At 47.8% G+C, this 21,694-nt stretch overlaps 1 protein-coding gene across 9 annotated transcripts in view; it reads right to left on the bottom strand.

The window, feature by feature from the left end:
- CDC42BPA (CDC42 binding protein kinase alpha) overlaps positions 1-21,694 on the bottom strand; it is a 239,612-nt gene that overhangs the window by 50,341 nt on the left and 167,577 nt on the right. For all 9 annotated transcript variants that reach the window (XM_056568475.1, XM_056568481.1, XM_056568476.1 and 6 more), the window contains exons 12-20: positions 19,885-20,018; positions 18,615-18,857; positions 17,543-17,653; positions 16,896-17,143; positions 12,258-12,363; positions 9,239-9,363; positions 5,778-5,883; positions 1,063-1,211; positions 635-726 (exon numbers count right to left, since the gene is read on the bottom strand). In XM_056568475.1, coding sequence (XP_056424450.1) covers positions 635-726; positions 1,063-1,211; positions 5,778-5,883; positions 9,239-9,363; positions 12,258-12,363; positions 16,896-17,143; positions 17,543-17,653; positions 18,615-18,857; positions 19,885-20,018 — 1,314 coding nt within the window. The remainder of the gene's footprint in view (positions 1-634; positions 727-1,062; positions 1,212-5,777; positions 5,884-9,238; positions 9,364-12,257; positions 12,364-16,895; positions 17,144-17,542; positions 17,654-18,614; positions 18,858-19,884; positions 20,019-21,694) is intronic.

The raw sequence follows: 21,694 nt of genomic DNA, 5'->3' as shown, positions 1-21,694 counted from the left end.
GCCCCTCGTGGCATCACGGCCCGCCCCCTTAATACAAGTATATGGCAGGGGCGTGACGACCGCCACGCCCCCTTCCATAGACTCGTATTGAGGGGGGCGGGCCGTGACGTCATGAGGGGCGGAGCCGTGACGTAACGATGCTCCGGCCCCTAGTGGATAAGATGTCTAGGGGCGGAGTACCCCTTTAAAGAAAAAAAAAAACATTAAAAATAACAGACCCATTATTACCAGTTATTGGATCCGTTTTATTTTTCATCCGTTATTGTACAATAACTGCAGTAAAAAAAGCAGGATGATACCTGTAGTGTGAAAGGGGCCATAATGGAGCCAAGTTGTAATACCACACACAACCTGAGGACAGGGGTGGTGATGTTTCTGTATTTTTTTTTTAGAAGAAATTATCATTTTTTCTATTTCTGGATCCCTTTAAAGCAGTGTGCCTCCAGCTGTTGCAAAACTACAACTCCCAGCATGCCCGGACAGCCGAAGGCTGTCCAGGCATGCTGGGAGTTGTAGTTTTGCAATAGCTGGAGGCACACTAGCTTGGGAAACACTGCTTTAAGGGCTTGATAGTGTTGACCGTATCTTGGTGCATTATAAAGTATCACAAATTTTTGGATTATTTACACATTACCTTTTTCTGATCTGAATTCCTCAGTTTCCCATTTGAGTTTCTCGATTTCTGCCACGAGCTCCTGGTTCTTCTTTTCAGATTCCTGAAGTTTACTGTCAAAGATAAAAAATAAAAATCAAAAAAATTTTTTGTGAGATGAATTTTGTCAGGAATCATATGCGAAATTGTGTTCAATACAGCAGGTGAAGTAGAGTACCAAAAAAAGGCCACTAGATGGCGACATTACACTGCACAATTATAAAAAGCCTCCAGGACCATAAAGATCCTGCTGTAATACAGGGAACAGGTGAGACGGCACTAGGCAAATAACCCTAAAGCAAATAGATACAGACGGAGAAAAAAAACACAGAGCAAACATATGATTAGGCTGGAACGTTCCTTTAAGAAGCTGTCACAGTACCGCGTGCGCCCCCGGACATGGCACGTACCATTCAGTGGCAATACTGGCTGCCTTCGCCTTGTTCAGCTCCTCCTGAATGGTCTGTTTGGCGCGGATCTCAGCGTCCAGGGCGGATTGTAACTCCAGCCGGGCCGACATGTCCAGCTTCGCAAAACGTCGCATTTTCCAAGGCATGTCCTGTAACGGAAATAGAGGATTCTATAGGGGGCGACATATAGGGAGTATACACCAAGATGGAGGAGGATATCCAGCATAACGCCAGACTGGAAACACAACGCCTCGCACTACACTGCCAGGGCACAGGAAGGAGGAAGGGTACGAGCCAGGAAAACAGAGCGCAACGAGGACGGGGGGGTTGTTTGCAGCAGGCAATGTAATGGAGGCAGTGGGGCTAGCACTGTTAGGAGAGCATTGTGTCTAGCTATGTTATGGGGGACCGTGGTCAGCACTGTTATGGGTGGATGTGACTGGCTTTGTTTTTTTTTTTGGGGGGGGGGGGGGGGGTCTGTAACTAGTACTGCTATAGGGGGACTGTGGAAAGCACTGCTACGGGGGGGGGGACTGTGGAAAGCACTGCTACGGAGGGACTGTGGCTGACACTGCTATGGGGGGGGGACTGTGGCTGGCACTGCTACGGGGGGGGGGGAGACTGTGTCTGGCACTGCTACGGGGGGGGGGGGGGAGACTGTCTGGCACTGCTACGGGGGGGGGGGGAGACTGTCTGGCACTGCTACGGGGGGGGGGGGAGACTGTGTCTGGCACTGCTACGGGGGGGACTGTGGCTGGCACTGCTACGGGGGGGGGGGGGGGCTGTGGCTGGCACTGCTACGGGGGGGGCTGTGGCTGGCACTGCTACGGGGGGGCTGTGGCTGGCACTGCTACGGGGGGGTTGTGGCTGGCACTGCTACGGGGGGGCTGTGGCTGGCACTGCTACGGGGGGGCTGTGGCTGGCACTGCTACGGGGGGGGGCTGTGGCTGGCACTGCTACGGGGGGGGGGCTGTGGCTGGCACTGCTACGGGGGGGCTGTGGCTGGCACTGCTACGGGGGGGCTGTGGCTGGCACTGCTACGGGGGGGGGCTGTGGCTGGCACTGCTACGGGGGGGGGGCTGTGGCTGGCACTGCTACGGGGGGGGGGGGCTGTGGCTGGCACTGCTATGGGGGGGCTGTGGCTGGCACTGCTATGGGGGGGCTGTGGCTGGCACTGCTATGGGGGGGCTGTGGCTGGCACTGCTATGGGGGGGCTGTGGCTGGCACTGCTATGGGGGGGCTGTGGCTGGCACTGCTATGGGGGGGCTGTGGCTGGCACTGCTATGGGGGGGCTGTGGCTGGCACTGCTATGGGGGGCTGTGGCTGGCACTGCTATGGGGGGGCTGTGGCTGGCACTGCTATGGGGGGGCTGTGGCTGGCACTGCTATGGGGGGCTGTGGCTGGCACTGCTATGGGGGGGCTGTGGCTGGCACTGCTATGGGAAGGACAGTGGCTGGCACTGCTATGGGGGGGACAGTGGCTGGCACTGCTATGGGGGGACAGTGGCTGGCACTGCTATGGGGGGACAGTGGCTGGCACTGCTATGGGGGGACAGTGGCTGGCACTGCTATGGGGGGACAGTGGCTGGCACTGCTATGGGGGGACAGTGGCTGGCACTGCTATGGGGGGACAGTGGCTGGCACTGCTATGGGGGGACAGTGGCTGGCACTGCTATGGGGGGACAGTGGCTGGCACTGCTATGGGGGGACTGTGGCTGGCACTGCTATGGGGGGACTGTGGCTGGCACTGCTATGGGGGGACTGTGGCTGGCACTGCTATGGGGGGACTGTGGCTGGCACTGCTATGGGGGGGGACTGTGGCTGGCACTGCTATGGGGGGGGACTGTGGCTGGCACTGCTATGGGGGGGACTGTGGCTGGCACTGCTATGGGGGGGGACTGTGGCTGGCACTGCTATGGGGGGGACTGTGGCTGGCACTGCTATGGGGGGGGACTGTGGCTGGCACTGCTATGGGGGGGACTGTGGCTGGCACTGCTATGGGGGGGGACTGTGGCTGGCACTGCTATGGGGGGGGGGCTGTGGCTGGCACTGCTATGGGGGGGACTGTGGCTGGCACTGCTATGGGGGGGGGACTGTGGCTGGCACTGCTATGGGGGGGGACTGTGGCTGGCACTGCTATGGGGGGGGACTGTGGCTGGCACTGCTATGGGGGGGGGACTGTGGCTGGCACTGCTATGGGGGGGGGACTGTGGCTGGCACTGCTATGGGGGGGGGACTGTGGCTGGCACTGCTATGGGGGGGACTGTGGCTGGCACTGCTATGGGGGGGACTGTGGCTGGCACTGCTATGGGGGGGGACTGTGGCTGGCACTGCTATGGGGGGGACTGTGGCTGGCACTGCTATGGGGGGGGACTGTGGCTGGCACTGCTATGGGGGGGACTGTGGCTGGCACTGCTATGGGGGGGGACTGTGGCTGGCACTGCTATGGGGGGGACTGTGGCTGGCACTGCTATGGGGTGGACTGTGGCTGGCACTGCTATGGGGTGGACTGTGGCTGGCACTGCTATGGGAAGGACTGTGGCTGGCACTGCTATGGGGGGACAGTGGCTGGCACTGCTATGGGGGGACAGTGGCTGGCACTGCTATGGGGGGACAGTGGCTGGCACCGCTATGGGGGGGGGGGGGGACAGTGGCTGGCACCGCTATGGGGGGGGACTGTGGCTGGCACTGCTATGGGGGGACTGTGGCTGGCACTGCTATGGGGGGACTGTGGCTGGCACTGCTATGGGGGGACTGTGGCTGGCACTGCTATGGGGGGACTGTGGCTGGCACTGCTATGGGGGGACTGTGGCTGGCACTGCTATGGGGGGGACTGTGGCTGGCACTGCTATGGGGGGGACTGTGGCTGGCACTGCTATGGGGGGACTGTGGCTGGCACTGCTATGGGGGGACTGTGGCTGGCACTGCTATGGGGGGACTGTGGCTGGCACTGCTATGGGGGGGACTGTGGCTGGCACCGCTATGGGGGGGACTGTGGCTGGCACCGCTATGGGGGGGACTGTGGCTGGCACCGCTATGGGGGGGACTGTGGCTGGCACCGCTATGGGGGGGACTGTGGCTGGCACCGCTATGGGGGGGGACTGTGGCTGGCACCGCTATGGGGGGGACTGTGGCTGGCACCGCTATGGGGGGGACTGTGGCTGGCACCGCTATGGGGGGGACTGTGGCTGGCACCGCTATGGGGGGGACTGTGGCTGGCACCGCTATGGGGGGGACTGTGGCTGGCACCGCTATGGGGGGGACTGTGGCTGGCACCGCTATGGGGGGACTGTGGCTGGCACCGCTATGGGGGGGACTGTGGCTGGCACCGCTATGGGGGGGACTGTGGCTGGCACCGCTATGGGGGGGACTGTGGCTGGCACCGCTATGGGGGGGACTGTGGCTGGCACCGCTATGGGGGGGACTGTGGCTGGCACCGCTATGGGGGGGGACTGTGGCTGGCACCGCTATGGGGGGGACTGTGGCTGGCACCGCTATGGGGGGGGACTGTGGCTGGCACCGCTATGGGGGGGACTGTGGCTGGCACCGCTATGGGAGCACTGTGACTAGCACCGATATTTGAGCACTGTGACTAGCACCGATATGGGAGCACTGTGACTAGCACCGATATGGGAGCACTGTGACTAGCACCGATATGGGAGCACTGTGACTAGCACTGATATGGGGGCACTGTGACTAGCACAGATATGGGAGCACTGTGACTAGCACCGATATGGGAGCACTGTGACTAGCACCGATATGGGGGCACTGTGACTAGCACTGATATGGGGGCACTGTGACTAGAATTGATATAGGAGCACAGTGACTAGCACTGATATGGGGGCACTGTGACTAGCACTGATATGGGGGCACTGAGACTAGAATTGATATAGGAGCACTGTGACTAGCACTGATATGGGGGCACTGTGACTAGAATTGATATGGGGGCACTGTGACTAGCACTGATATGGGGGCACTGTGACTAGCACTGATATGGGGGCACTGTGACTAGCACTGATATGGGGGCACTGTGACTAGCACTGATATGGGGGCACTGTGACTAGCACTGATATGGGGGCACTGTGACTAGCACTGATATGGGGGCACTGTGACTAGCACTAATATGGGGGCACTGTGACTAGCACTGATATGGGGGCACTGTGGCTAGCACTGATATGGGGGCACTGTGGCTAGCACTGATATGGAGGCACTGTGGCTAGCACTGATATGGGGGCACTGTGACTAGCACTGATATGGGGGCACTGTGACTAGCACTGATATGGGGGCACTGTGACTAGCACTGATATGGGGGCACTGTGACTAGCACTGATATGGGGGCACTGTGACTAGCACTGATATGGGGGCACTGTGACTAGCACTGATATGGGGGCACTGTAGCTAGCACTGATATGGGGGCACTGTGGCTAGCACTGATATGGGGGCACTGTGACTAGCACTGATATGGGGGCACTGTGGCTAGCACTGATATGGGGGCACTGTGACTAGCACTGATATGGATAGCACAGTTAAGGGGCAACGTGGGTGAATCCTGAAAAAATGTCTGGAAGCCAACAAGGTGACTATAACTTAGGTTCATGTCTGCACTGACCGAGGAAGCTGCCATGTGACCAGTGATGTCACTGCTGGCCCTGCCTCTTAGTGGGCATGTGACCTTCGTACATTTTGGGATCGGTAGTGTTATGGAGAGGCTCTTACCGTGGCTCTGGCTCCCAGGCTTGAATTCCTCAGAGTCTCCAGCTCCTCAGTCATCTTGGAGGCCAAGGCCTGGAGATAGCCCCGGGCATCCTTCTCATCACTCACCCTGAGAGGAAGCGCACAACATATACATTCACTAACTCAGACCTAATGTATCTGTACAAATCATACACTGCCCCTTTAAGTGGTGGCAGAGAAAGTATTTTATTAAAGGGGTACTCCGGTGGAAAACTAAATTTTTTTTTTTTAAATCAACTGGTGCCAGAAAGTTAAACAGACTTGTAAATTACTTCTATTTAAAAATCTTAATCCTTCTAGTACTTATTAGCTGTTGAATACTACAGAGGAAATTCTTTTCTTTTTGGAACAAAGAGCTCTCTGCTGACATCACGAGCACAGTGCTCTCTGCTGGCATCTCTGTCCGTTTTAAGAACTGTCCAGAGAAGGAGAAAATTCCCATATGCTGCTCTGACAGTTCCAAAAATGGACAGAGATGTCAGCAGAGAGCACTGTGCTTGTGATGTCAGCAGAGAGCTCTGTGTTCCAAAAAGAAAAGAATTTCCTCTCTAGTATTCAGCAGTTAATGAGTACTGGAAGGATTAATATTTTTTAATAGAAGTAATTTGCTAATCTGTTTAACTTTCTGGCACCATTTGATTTAAAAAATAAATAAATAAAGTTTTCCACTGGAGTACCCCTTTAAGTGGTGGGAGAGAAGGTATTTCATTAAAGGGGTACTCCACTGGAAAGCATTTTCTTTTAAATCAACTGGTGCCAGAAAGTTAAACAGATTTGTAAAGGACTTCTATTAAAAAAATCTTAATCCTTCCAGTACTTATCAGCTTCTATTTGCTCCACAGGAAGTTCTTTACTTTTTGAATTTCCTTTCTGTCTGACCACAGTGCTCTCTGCTGACACCTCTGTCCATGTCAGGAACTGTTCAGAGCAGGAGATTTTGTTCTATGGGGATTTTCTACTTCACTGGACAGTTCCTAAAATGAACAGAGGTGTCAGCAGAGGGCACTGGGGTCAGACTGGAAAGGAAATGTATAAAGAATAGAACTTCCTGTGGAGCATAAAGCGGCTGATAAGTACTGGAAGGATTAAGAATTTTAAATAGAAGTAATTTACAAATCTGTTTAACTTTCTGACACCAGTTGATTAAAAAATAAAAAAAAAATAAAGGTTTTCCAGCGGAGTGCCCCTTTAATACATGCTTTACTAAGTAAGATGACATAACCGCAAGACAATTTACAGAGGAGATAAAGTAACATCCTCCGCCTGATACACCAGTAACCCGCACGTCACCGCCCGGGGGAACACTCAGTACAGTGTTTCCCAACCAGTGTGCCTCCAGCTGTGGCAAAACTACAACTCCCAGCATGCCCGGACAGCCGAAGGCTGTCCGGGCATGCTGGGAGTTGTAGTTTTGCAACAGCTGGAGGCACACTGGTTGGGAAACATTGACTCAGTACAATGCTTCTGTGGAGAGACTCCGGCCTGCAGCACAGGAAGGGTTAATGCTGGGAGCTGCCTGTAATTCCAGTCTTGGCTGCCGTCCAGAGACGGAGGCTCTTTTATGCTGAATGTCCAGGATGAGAGGAACCGAGGGAACTTTCCAAAACTTTCTCCAAATAAGGACAATGATGCCGGGTTATGAGAAGGGACCAGGTTCCCATAAAAAGCCTCCTTTACTGCTCGGGCGGGTGCGGGCGCTCAACTAAGAAACAAGTGCGAATACAGAGAACGGGGGCAGCGAAAGATAAAAACTAAGTGAACCCCCTGATCACATAAAGTACAAACAAAATACATTACATACAAAAAGAAACAGAAACCTATAAACTATGTACTGATACCCCCAGAAATAACAAACAAACCCTAACATATATAAATCATCTTTATTCAAGTATTATAGTAGTTATATTCTTGTATATAGGGGGCAGTATTATAGTAGTTATATTATTGTATATAGGAGCAGTATTATAGTAGTTATATTCTTGTATATAGGAGGCAGTATTATAGTAGTTATATTCTTGTATATAGGGGCAGTATTATAGTAGTTATATTCTTGTATATAGGAGCAGTATTATAGTAGTTATATTCTTGTACATAGGGGCAGTATTATAGTAGTTATATTCTTATATATATAGGAGCAGTATTATAGTAGTTATATTCTTGTACATAGGAGGCAGTATTATAGTAGTTATATTATTGTATATAGGAGCAGTATTATAGTAGTTATATTCTTGTATATAGGTGCAGTATTATAGTAGTTATATTCTTGTATATAGGAGCAGTATTATAGTAGTTATATTCTTGTATATAGGTGCAGTATTATAGCAGTTATATTCTTGTATATAGGAGCAGTATTATAGTAGTTATATTCTTGTATATAGGAGCAGTATTATAGTAGTTATATTCTTGTATATAGGAGCAGTATTATAGTAGTTATATTCTTGTATATAGGAGCAGTATTATAGTAGATATATTCTTGTACATAGGAGCAGTATTATAGTAGTTATATTCTTGTATATAGGAGCAGTATTATAGTAGTTATATTCTTGTATATAGGAGCAGTATTATAGTAGTTCTATTCTTGTATATAGGTGCAGTATTATAGTAGTTATATTCTTGTATATAGGAGCAGTATTATAGTAGTTATATTCTTGTATATAGGAGCAGTATTATAGTAGTTATATTCTTGTATATAGGAGCAGTATTATAGAAGTTATATTCTTGTATATAGGAGCAGTATTATAGTAGTTATATTCTTGTCTATAGGAGGCAGTATTATAGTAGTTATATTCTTGTATATAGGAGGCGGTATTATAGTAGTTATATTCTTGTATATAGGAGCAGTATTATAGTAGTTATATTCTTGTATATAGGAGCAGTATTATAGTAGTTATATTCTTGTATATAGGAGCAGTATTATAGTAGTTATATTCTTGTATATAGGAGAAGTATTATAGTAGTTATATTCTTGTATATAGGAGCAGTATTATAGTAGTTATATTATTGTATATAGGAGGCAGTATTATAGTAGTTATATTCTTGTATACAGGAGCAGTATTATAGTAGTTATATTCTTGTACATAGGAGGCAGTATTATAGTAGTTATATTCTTGTATATAGGAGCAGTATTATAGTAGTTATATTCTTGTATATAGGGGACAGTATTATAGTAGTTATATTCTTGTATATAGGAGCAGTATTATAGTAGTTATATTCTTGTATATAGGAGCAATATTATAGTAGTTATATTCTTGTATATAGGAGCAGTATTATAGTAGTTATATTCTTGTATATAGGAGCAATATTATAGTAGTTATATTCTTGTACATAGGAGGCAGTATTATAGTGATTGGTTATATGATTATACATAGGGATCAGCCTCAGGACTATACACCTACTCCTATTTTTTACATATCACATTTAAGTAAGAAAAGCAGAGGACAAACCATTGGATGATCTCTGTGATCTGCGCCTCCCAATGAGCCACAGACTCCTTCTTGTCAGCCAGATCCCTCATCTCGTCCTCCAGTTGCCTGTTGTTAGTATTCTGTTTCTCAAGCATGGAGTTGAGCTAGAATTCAGGAAGCGGATACAAATCTATTAAAGGGGTATTCCAGGAAAAAAAAAATTTTTATATATCAACTGGCTCCAAATAGTTGAACAGATTTGTAAATTTCTTCTATTAAAAAATCTTAATCCAATCAGTACTTATGAGTTTCTGAAGTTAAGTTTTTTCTTTTCTGTCTAAGTGCTCTCTGATGACACGTGTCTCGGGAACCGCCCAGTTTAGAAGCAAATCCCCATAGCAAACCTCTTCTAAACTGGGCGGTTCCCGAGACACGTGTTATCAGAGATTACTTAGACAGAAAAGAACAACTTTAACTTCAGAAGCTCATAAGTACTGAAAGGATTAAGATTTTTTTAACAAATCTGTTTAACTTTCTGGAGCCAGTTGATACATAAAAAAAAAAGTTTTTTCCTGGATAACCCCTTTAATTACAAAATTTCCTGTATAAAAACCTCTATATGTATAAAGAGAAATAATGTAATAATCACTTATTGCTTTCACCTTTTTATTTTGCATAAACTACACAATAGAAAATGTTACCTGTCCGGGCATGTGGAAATACCCTGGTCGGTAAATACTGCCCTAGATTGCTGCATAATGTCTATGAGAGCGCTCAGTAGTGATCAGTAGGGGTCTGAACGCTCAGACCCTGTCTGATCAAAACCTTTGTTAAAAATATTTTTCATAAAAACTTTCAGAACTTGTAAAGATCCAGAGTTGCATTGGGTCCTAAACTTCTGTCACATCTAAAGCTTAATTCAGAATTCTGTCCATTGCAACAAAGAATCCACGTGCGCTGCACTGATGGATAGGAACAGATCATGGGAGACATTTATCCAAACCTGTGCAGAGGAAACGTTGACCAGTTGCCCGTAGCAAACAATCATATTACTTTAAAAAAATAAAAGAAGCTATCTGGTTGCTATGGGCTCTGCACAGGTTTTGATAAATCTTCCCCCCCATGTGTTGTATTAAAAGATGTATTTTTTTTTAATGCAGACATTGAACGCCAAAAAAATAAACTAAAAAAACTTCTCAATCTCTTAAGGACCATGGACGTATATACACGTCCAATGGGCCTTAACCGGGTATGACGTGGGCTCCCGACCGGCCGGCCCCCAGCTGATTCCTGTAGCTGGGGGCCGGCCTTAATAGCTGACATGCGGCGACCGCCGCGGCCGGCTATTAACCCTTTAGATCGCCACTGTCAAAGTTTACAGTGGCGTCTAAAGGTGCCTGACTTCAGTCCCTGGTGGTCCAGTGGGGTGGATTGCCCCCCCCCCCACAGCACGATCGCGGGGGGGGGGGGCATCCACTGCTGAGGTAGCCTGAGGGCTTACCTCTCCTTCCGTGTCAGCTCCGACTCTCCGAATGATACAGCCTGGCAGGACCAGGCTTTATCATTCGAGCGCAGAGCACACTGATCAATGGGATTGCATGTATTCCCATTGATCTGTATGAGGAATCAAATGATTCCTCCTAAAAGTCCACTAAGGGGACTAAAAGTGTAAAAAAATAAATAAATAAATAAATAAAGTTTAAAAAATGTTTAAAAACACACACATTAACCCCTTCTTTATTAAAAGTTTAAATCACCCTCCTTTTCCCAAATTCCATATAAAAAATATATAAACATAATAAAAATAAACATATATGATATCACGGCATGCGTAAATGTCTGAACTATAAAAATAGATTGTAAATTAAAACGCACGGTCAATGGCGTACGCGCGAAAAAATTCCAAAGTCCAAAATAGCATATTTTTGGTCGCTTTTCATACCATAAAAAAAAATTAAAAAAAGCAATCAAAAAGTCCAATCAATACAAAAATGCTACCGTTTAAAACTTCAGATCACGGCGCAAAAAATGAGTCCTCATACCACCCTGTACGCAGAAAAATAAAAAAAGTTATAGGGGTCAGAAGAGGACATTTTTAAATGTATAAATTTTCCTGCATGTAGTTATGATTTTTTCCAGAAGTCCGACAAAATCACCTATATAAGTAGGGTATCATTTTAATCGTATGGACCTACAGAATAGAGATACCTACCGAAAAATGTACTGCGTAGAAACAGAAGCCCCCAAAATTTACAAAATGGTGTTTTTTCTTAAATTTTGTCGCACAATGATTTTTTTTTCCATTTCGCCATGGATTTTTGGGTAAAATGACTGATGTCATTACAAAGTAGAATTGGTGGTGCAAAAAATAAGCCATCATATGGATTTTTAGGTGCAAAATTGAAAGGGTTATGATTTTTAAAATGTAAGGAGGAAAAAACGAAAGAGCAAAAACTGAAAAACGCTTGGTCCTTAAGGGGTTAAAGGGGTACCCCGCTGCTAGACATCTTATCCCCTATCCAAAGAATAGGCGATAAGATGTGTGATCTACCGCAGCACACAGCGTTTTCAACAAACGCAGAGTTCCTGCGGCAGTGGTCGTGACGTCACACCACGCCCCTCCATTCATGTCTATGGGAGGGGGCGTGTCTGCCGACACGCCCCCTCCCATAAACATGAATGGAGGGGCGTGGTGTGACGTCACGACCACTGCCGCAGGAACTCTGCGTTTGTTGAAAACGCTGTGTGCTGCGGTAGATCACACATCTATATCCCCTATACTTTGGAGGGGGCGTGGCAGGGGATGGAGGGGGCGTGGCTGTGATGTGACGCTCATGACCTACGGCTCTGAGCGCTCTGAACAAAATGTTTTTAACTCTAGAGCACCGGAGTACCCCTTTAATGCACTACAGTAGAATATAGTCTGAACAATAGCAGAACTTTGAATGCTGCTCTGGATATGACTGGAGTATACAGCTATAGATTAATACAGAGGTCATGTGCAGTGGGGGGTAAATACCGATAAGATCGGTGAGAAAGGCGCAGCGGACACCGATACCTTCTCGAGTTCATTGGACAGCCTCTTGTTCTCCTCGGCCAGCAGCGCCCGCTCACGCTCAAACTTCAGCTTCAGCTCCGCCTCAAACTCTTCTCTCTCATTGTGGCTGAAGAAATAAAAGGTGTAAGTCAAATTATTAGGGAACCGACCGGGATCTGATATCACAAGATCAATGTTCACTATACAAACACTATAAAGGGACATTTTTTCCAGGGTCTTACACAAGTCCGACAGCCTCAAACTAGACCAGGGAGAAGGTGCGCCAAATTCATCTCAGTGGTGCAGGCGGGATGATGGCAGAGAAGGTGGATCCTCATAGACGTGTTATACACTTTTCTCTTCCTTGTGCCATAGGTTGGTTGGCTTATTTTATAATTTCATTTAATAATTTAGGCCATTTCACTTTTTTTTTAGAAATGAGATAGATAGATAGATATGAGATAGATAGATAGATATGAGATAGATAGATATAGATAGATATAGATAGATATAGATAGATATGAGATAGATATGAGATAGATATGAGATAGATATGAGATAGATATGAGATAGATAGATATGAGATAGATAGATAGATATGAGATAGATAGATAGATATGAGATAGATAGATAGATATGAGATAGATAGATAGATATGAGATAGATAGATAGATATGAGATAGATAGATAGATAGATATGAGATAGATAGATAGATATGAGATAGATAGATAGATAGATATGAGATAGATAGATAGATATGAGATAGATAGATAGATATGAGATAGATAGATAGATATGAGATAGATAGATAGATAGATATGAGATAGATAGATAGATATGAGATAGATAGATATGAGATAGATAGATATGAGATAGATAGATATGAGAGAGATAGATAGATAGGAGATAGATAGATAGGAGATAGATAGATAGGAGATAGATAGATAGGAGATAGATAGATAGGAGATAGATAGATAGGAGATAGATAGGAGATAGATAGATAGGAGATAGATAGGAGATAGATAGATAGGAGATAGATAGGAGATAGATAGATAGGAGATAGATAGATATGAGATAGATAGATATGAGATAGATAGATAGATAGATATGAGATAGATAGATAGATATGAGATAGATAGATAGATAGATAGGAGATAGATAGATATGAGATAGATAGATATGAGATAGATAGATATGAGATAGATAGATATGAGATAGATAGATAGATAGATATGAGATAGATAATAGACAGATAGATGAGAGAGATAGATAGATAGATATGAGATAGATAGATATGAGATAGATAGATATGAGATAGATATGAGATAGATAGATAGATATGAGATAGATAGATAGATATGAGATATATATGAGATAGATAGATATGAGATAGATGAGATATGAGATAGATGAGATATGAGATAGATAATAGATAGATAATAGATAGATAGATAGATATGAGATAGATAGATAGATATGAGATAGATATGAGATAGATAGATAATAGACAGATAGATGAGATATGAGATAGATAGATATGAGATAGATATGAGATAGATAGATAGATAGATATGAGATAGATAATAGATAGATAGATAGATAAATAGATAGATAAGATATGGATAGTTCTCCTACTGTAGCTCCAGTATAAACCTTCCTACCACATACAATGTATACAGATCCACTATAGATAGATGCTCCTTCTCACAGTATATAGATAGTTCTCTCTTACAGTAGCTCCAGTATAAACCTCCCATATAATGTAAACAGGCTTCATGCGGACACTGTGTAGCTTTCGCCCTGATGTGCAGAATAGTCGCGGCTTCTATTTTCTTACGTTGCGGGTTGAGTTTGTTTACACATAAATCTTTCTAGTTCAAATATAACAATGATCTGTGGATTTACAGGCAGAGCCCAAGAGCCGCACTTTCCCTTTTTAGGATGGAGGCCCCTGTACTGTGCGGGGGCAGCTAGAATGGTGACCTGTGTGCTGGGGATATAATCATCCCTCACCAGTACCCAGCGCTGGCATCTATGGGCAGAGGAACGGGTGACGATGGGGACCTGAGAGCTATAAATTATGGCAGATCAGTTAGTGGAGCCAAAATACAGGCATTGGACCCTTTTATTCAGAGATTCCTAATAATCTGCATGAAGACAGCACCATATAAGCCTGAATCCAGAGAGCGGAGAGGTAGGAGGGCGGCTGTCAGTGACCCCCTGAGAGAAGAACAAGATGTACAACAACACACAAAAAATAAGAAATAGTTTTGCCTTCTGGATCCCTATACACAGTGTGGTTATGAGCGCCCCCTGGACTATCCAATAACTATGGCTGCAAGTCAGGGAAAATATATCCTAAAAAGTGTATATAGCGATCGACACAAGGGATACAGCTAAGAGGGACCTGATGACACTTGCACGCTTTCTCCCCCTATCTGACCAAATCACCCGCCACTTTGTCCCCTGACCCCACCACCCTGTGTCCCCTTTATCCCACCTACACAGAGCCCCCACCACCCTGTGTCCCCTTTACATCACCTCCACACAGCCCCCAACCCCCTGTGTCCCTTTTATCCCACCTACACAGAGCCCCCAACACCGCGTCCCCTTTACATCACCTCCACAGTGCCCCCAACACCCTGTGTCCCCTGACCCCACCACCCTGTGTCCCCTTTATCTCACCTCCACAGAGCCCCCCCACCCTGTGTCCCCTTTATCTCACCTCCACAGAGCCCCCCCACCCTGTCCCCCCTTTACCTCACCTCCACAGAGCCCCCCCCCCCACCCTGTCCCCCCTTTATCTCACCTCAACTGAGCCCCCCCCCCCACCCTGTCCCCCCTTTATCTCACCTCCACAGAGCCCCCCACCACCCTGTGTCCCCTTTATCTCACCTCCACAGAGCCCCCCCACCACCCTGTGTCCCCTTTATCTCACCTCCACAGAGCCCCCCCCACCCTGTGTCCCCTTTATCTCACCTCCACAGAGCCCCCCCCCACCCTGTGTCCCCTTTACCTCACCTCCACAGAGCCCCCCCCCACCCTGTCCCCCCTTTATCTCACCTCAACTGAGCTCCCACCACCCTGTGTCCCCTTTATTTCACCTCCACAGAGCCCCCCCACCACCCCATGTCCCCATTACCCAACCTCCTTAGAGCCCCCCCCCCCCACCCAGTGTCCCCTTTACCTCACCTCCACAGAGACCCCTCCACCCTGTGTCCCCTTTACCTCACCTCCACAGAGCCCCCAATACCCTGTATCCCCTTTACCCCTCCACAGAGCCCCCACCACCCTGTGTCCCCTTTACTCCACCTCCACAGAGCCCCCACCACCCTGTGTCCCCTTTATATCACCTCCACATAGCCCCCACCACCCTGTGTCCCCTTTACCCCACCTCCACAGAGCCCCACCACCCTGTGTCCCCTTTACCTCACCTCCACAGAGCCCCCACCACCCTGTATCCCCTTTACCTCACCTCCACAGAGCCCCCAATACCCTGTATCCCCTTTACCTCACCTCCACAGAGCCCCCAATACCCTGTGTCCCCTTTACCCCACCCCCACAGAGCCCCCACCAGCCTGTGTCCCCTTTACCCCACCTCCACATCGCCCCCCCCACCCTGTGTCCCCTTTACCTCACCTCCACAGAGCCCCCACCAGCCTGTGTCCCTTTACCCCACCTCCACAGAGCCCCCACAGCCCTGTGTCCCCTTTACCTCACCTCCACAGAGCCCCCACCAGCCTGTGTCCCCTTTACCTCACCTCCACAGAGCCCCCACCAGCCTGTGTCCCTTTACCCCACCTCCACAGAGCCCCCACAGCCCTGTGTCCCCTTTACCCCACCTCCACAGAGCCCCCACCAGCCTGTGTCCCCTTTACCTCACCTCCACAGAGCCCCCACCAGCCTGTGTCCCCTTTACCCCACCTCCACAGAGCCCCCACAGCACTGTGTCCCCTTTACCTCACCTCCACAGAGCCCCCAATACCCTGTGTCCGCTTTACCCCACCCCCACAGAGCCACCACCACCGTGTCCCCTTTAGCCCACCTCCACAGAGCCACACCACCCTGTGTCCCCTTTACCCCACCTCCACAGAGCCCCAAATGCCCTGTGTCCCCTTTACTCCACCTCCACAGAGCCCCCAACACCCTGTGTCCCCTCTAACCCACCTCCACAGAGCCCCAAATACCCTGTGTCCCCTTTACTCCACCTCCACAGAGCCCCCACCACCCTGTGTCCCCTTTACCCCACCTCCACAAAGCCCCCCCCCAACCTATGTCCCCTTTACATCACCTCCACAGAGCCCCAACACCCTGTGTCCCCTTTATCCCACCTCCACAGAGCCCCAAATACCCTGTGTCCCCTTTACTCCACCTCCACAGAGCCCCCACCACCCTGTGTCCCGTTTATCCCACCTCCACAGAGCCCCAAATACCCTGTGTCCCCTTTACTCCACCTCCACAGAGCCCCCACCACCCTGTGTCCCATTTACTCCACCTCCACAGAGCCCCAACCACCCTGTGCCCCCTTTACCCCACCTCCACAGAGCCCCCACCACCTTGTGTGTAAATGTTATCCTGGACATACAATGCCCCAATAATATAGATATTTGTCCTGGTGGACTGTGGATTGCTAGGTGCAGGGCCCCCTGACTTCTTACCTCTCTCTCCGCGTCTTGTCCAGCTTGTCTTTTAGGATCATGATCTCTTTCTTGAGGGTGAGCTGTAGGCTCTCGGCGTCCCGTAGCTCCTTCTTCAGGTTCTTGATCTCGCTGGCGTGCAGCGCTTCCCTCTTGGACAGCTCCTCTTCGTAGGACACGCTCTTCTTTTCTAGGTCCGTCTTCAGCTTGTTGATCTCTTGCTGCTGCTCGTTGCTGCTGAAGCCTGAGGAGCGGCCTGTCTGTTTTTGCTAAGGGGATAAAAAAAAAAATAATAATAAAAAATTCTAATCTAATTTGTTTCCATGTCTTACTCCCATGTCTATAAATTGTCATGATGTGATATTGGGAAGATTAAAGAAGTCTACGGTGCTTATACAGGGCAGCAAAGTCATTAGTTAGGCCAGTGTTTCCCAACCAGTGTGCCTCCAGCTGTTGCAAAACTACAACTCCCAGCATGCTAAACAGCAGGTACCATGGTCTGGGCGGTGGATGGGAGACCAACAGCAATTCTCAGAGCAGTGTTTCCCAACCAGGGTGCCTCCAGCTGTTGCAATACTACAACTCCCAACATGATGGGAGTTGTAGTTTTGCAACAGCTGAAGGCACACTGGTTGGGAAACACTGCCTTGGAGATTGGTGTCACTTACCTTCAGCCCCTCCAGTTCACTTTCTAATTGTTTTGCGTATTGCTCGCTGCGCTCTCGTAATTTGCGGTCCTTCGAGGCTTCGGCTGCTGCTGCTTCAGCTTGGGCTTCCATCTAAAGAACGAGTGAAAAATTTTGGGGTCATATATTTATGGCGACGATTGTTAAGAAATGGGCAGTCAAGTAATATACAGATATAGAAGGAGATTTATCAAAACCTGTGCAGAGGAAAAGTTGCCCAGTTGCCCATAGCAACCAATCCGATCGCTGCTTACATCATTAACAAGGCCTCTGCAAAATGAAAGAAGTGATCTGATTGGTTGCTATGGGCAACTGGGCCACTTTTCCTTTGCACAGGTTTTGATAAATCTCCTCCATAGTCACTAAGACCGCGTTCACATCACATTTTGGCCACACTGTTTTCAATCAGTTTTTTAAACTCAAACCATATGCATCAAAACCGGACGAAACTGTATAAAACCGCAAAACCGTGTGCCTAAAAAAATCAACTGTATGCTGTTTGAAAATAAGTGTCCGGTTGCAAAAGGTTTTAAAAAAAAAATAAAATCCAATCTGTTTTTAAGGTGGGTGGGAGTTTAGGATCCCAATGCGCATGTGCAAAACTAAAAGCCGCATACTGTTAAGAGGATTGACCCATAGACAACTAAGGTTCTCATTGACTTTCATGTAAAAAAAAAACGTATGCGGCTACAATATGGTTTTTAACCCAGATACAAAACCGTGGTCGACCACGTATTGGAAGCAAACTGGACGCAACCGGATGCATCATTCTGCACACGGTTTTCAATTATTTGTCTATGGATACGGTTTCCGATACGGTTGCATACAGTTTCAACAATGAAACCGTATACGGGACCCGAAGGGAAAACCGTGATGTGAACCCAGCCTCAGACTTTCTGCAGTCCTGTATATATCACGATGCATTTCCACGAAGATCCGAACAGAAACCAAGAGGCACAACACTCGCTGAGCCCATCTGCCCCATCTTAGCTATATCACAAGATCATTTAGGAATCCCCTTTACAGTTCTGTGCCCCCACCTTCCAGTTCTCACCTCCTTCTTGGACCGCTCCGCTCTGCGCAGTTCTTGCCGTAGCGCTTCCACCTTCTGCGCCACGCTCTCCATCTCCTCTTCCTTGTCGCGGAGCTGACGGACAAACTTCTGCTTGTGGGAGCGCAGCTCTGTGAGACGCTCGTTCATCTCCTTCATCTCCTGCACGGTCAGTCGGTTCTGGCTCTGCGCCTCCTTCAGCTCTTTGGTTTGGGACTTTAACTTGTCATTGGACTCCATCAGCTCCTAGAAACGGAGTAAAGTAAGAGCCATAAATCTCAAAGGACAGTAAAGGTGAGGAGTAATTTAGAAGGGTACCCCAGCAAAAATAATTTTTTTATATCAACTGGTGCCAGAAAGTTAAACAGATTTGTAAATTACTTCTCTTAAAAAATTGTAATCCTTCCAGTACTTATCAGCTGCTGTATGCTCCACAAGAAGTTCTTTTCTTTTTGGATTTCCTTTCTGTCTGACCACAGTGCTCTCTGCTGACACCCCGGTCCATGTCAGGAACTGTCCAGAGCAGGACAGTTCAGTACCTCTCCGTACTGAACAGTTCCTAAAATGGACAGAGATGTCAGCAGAGAGCACTGTGGACAGAGAGAAAGGAAATTAAAAAAGAAACGATTTAGCAGCTGATAAGTACTGGAAGGATTAAGATTTTTTAATAGAAGTAATTTACAAATCTGTTTAACTTTCTGCCACCAGTTGATTTAAAAAGAAATGTTTTCCAGTGGAGTACCCCTTTAATGCATTTCTCTGTGAACCATGGCTTTATGGGAGATATTCTTTTATAATAACCGTCCTAGTGGGCAGTAATGTTCCCTTCATACATATGAACGGCAACTGATAATTGTAAAATATTATATTTCTGTTTCAGTCCAACCTGTTGTTCTCTTGTTAGCTGTTCCAACTACTACTACAACTCCCATCATTGCCTACCAAGCTGTGTTCTGGCATGTTGCCCAGATATGTCAAAGTTTAGATAGCACCGGGTTTTAGTCCTGATATAAGCCGATGAGGTGCACGGTAACGTGCTTCACTTACTCCTCGGCTGGCAAGAAAACCCAGACCTTTTCACTCCATAGACTTAGGGTCTATCAATATGGCAGAATTTGCGCTTGCGGAATTTCACCTCAAATTAAAGCCCAAAGACTTCTATGGGACTCCTACATCAGAGGACTGTGCCCAGTCCAGTTTAAAGATGATTCAAGATGCAAATAAACAATGTAATCTCTCTGCAGAGGCTGAACAAGCAGAGGTGTAACCTCACCTTGTTGAGATCTTCCTTCTCCTGTTTCAGCATCTTCACCTGTTTCTCAAAGGCTTTTATCTGTTTTGAGAAATCTTCTAATTCCTGCCGCGTCACCGGGCTCTTCTCCAGCTGCTGGTTGAGCTGACCTGGGCCTGAAAGATGGAAATATTGGGTGAGACGGGCATTAAAAGTTTATAGGAACGATCGCATTGACGGCGGCAACACGTGCAGCGTGACCTCGCTGGGGGTGGATTCTCCCTTCTTGTTGGCTGCGGGATCAGGCACTTGTAACCATATACCTATAAAGTGCCATCAGGCTGCCATATGCACTACTAGTCACATGATGCAGAACAATACTGCCCATTCCATTCATCTGGTATGGGGGAGAAGATTCACAATATATTCCTGTAGTTTAGTGTTTTCCAAACAGGGTGTCTCCAGCTGTTGCAAAACTATAACTCCCAACGTGCTAATGCTAAGCAACAGGTATCGTGGTCTAAGCCAGGTATAGGCAACCTTCGGCACTGCAGATGTTTTGGACTACATCTCCCATGATGCTCTTACAGCCAAAATGCTGACAAAACATCATGGGAAATGTAGTCCAAAACATCTGCAGTGCCAAAGGTTGCCTATACCTGGTCTGGGCAGCGGATGGGAGACCAACAGCAATGCTCAGAGCAATGTTTCTCAACCCGTGTGCCTCCAGCTGTTGCAAAACTACAACTCACAACATGCTAATGCCAAGAAGCAAATGTCAAGGTCTGGGCCAGCGTTTCCCAACCAGGGTGCCGAAGGCTGTCTGGGCATGCTGGGAGTTGTAGTTTTGCAACAGCTGGAGGCACCCTGGTTGGGAAACACTGATCTGGACAGTGGATGCGAGACCAACGGCAATGCTCAGAGCAGTGTTCCCAACCAGGGTGCCTTCAGCTGTTACAAAACTACAATTCCCAGCATGCTAAGCAGCAGGTATCATGGTCTGGGCAGTGGATGGGAGACCAACAGCAATGCTCAGAGCAGTGTTTCCCAACCAGTGTGCCTCCAGCTGTTACAAAACTACAATTCCCAGCATGCTAAGCCGCAGGTATCATGGTCCGGGCAGTGGATGGGAGACCAACAACAATGCTCAGAGCAGTGTTTCCCAACCAGTGTGCCTCCAGCTGTTACAAAACTACAATTCCCAGCATGCTAAGCAGCAGGTATCATGGTCTGGGCAGTGGATGGGAGACCAATAGCAATGCTCAGAGAAGTGTTTCCGACCCAGTGTGTCTCCAGCTGTTGCAAAACTACAACTCCCAGCATGCTTATGCTAAGAAGCAGGTATCATGGTCTGGGCAGTGGATTGGAGACCAACAGCAATGCTCAGAGCAGTGTTTCCGACCCAGTGTGCCTCCAGCTGTTGCAAAGCTACAACTCCCAGCATGCTTAAGCTAAGAAGCAGGTATTATGGTCTGGGCAGTGGATTGGAGACTAACAGCAATGCTCAGAGCAGTGTGTTCCCAATCAGTGTGCCTCCAGCTGTTGCAAAACTACAACTCACAACATGCTAAAGCAAAGCAGCATGTATCATGGTCTGGGCAATGGATGGGAGACCAACAGCGATTCTCAGAGCAGTGTTTCCCAAACAGGGTGCCTCCAGCTGTTGCAAAACTACAACCCCCAGCATGCTTGGACAGCCGAAGGCTGTCCAGGCATGCTGGGGGTTGTAGTTTTGCAACAGCTGGAGGCACACTGTTTGGAAAACACTGCTGTAGCTGGAATCCCTCTGATATGCGGTATGTACCTGCTTATGTAACACTGACAGATGCACTTTAACTATCCCCTTTGGAAT

Source organism: Hyla sarda, chromosome 3, assembly GCF_029499605.1.
Source record: "Hyla sarda isolate aHylSar1 chromosome 3, aHylSar1.hap1, whole genome shotgun sequence".
NCBI classification, from domain to species: domain Eukaryota; kingdom Metazoa; phylum Chordata; class Amphibia; order Anura; family Hylidae; genus Hyla; species Hyla sarda.
This window is presented reverse-complemented; position numbering and strand designations above follow the sequence as displayed.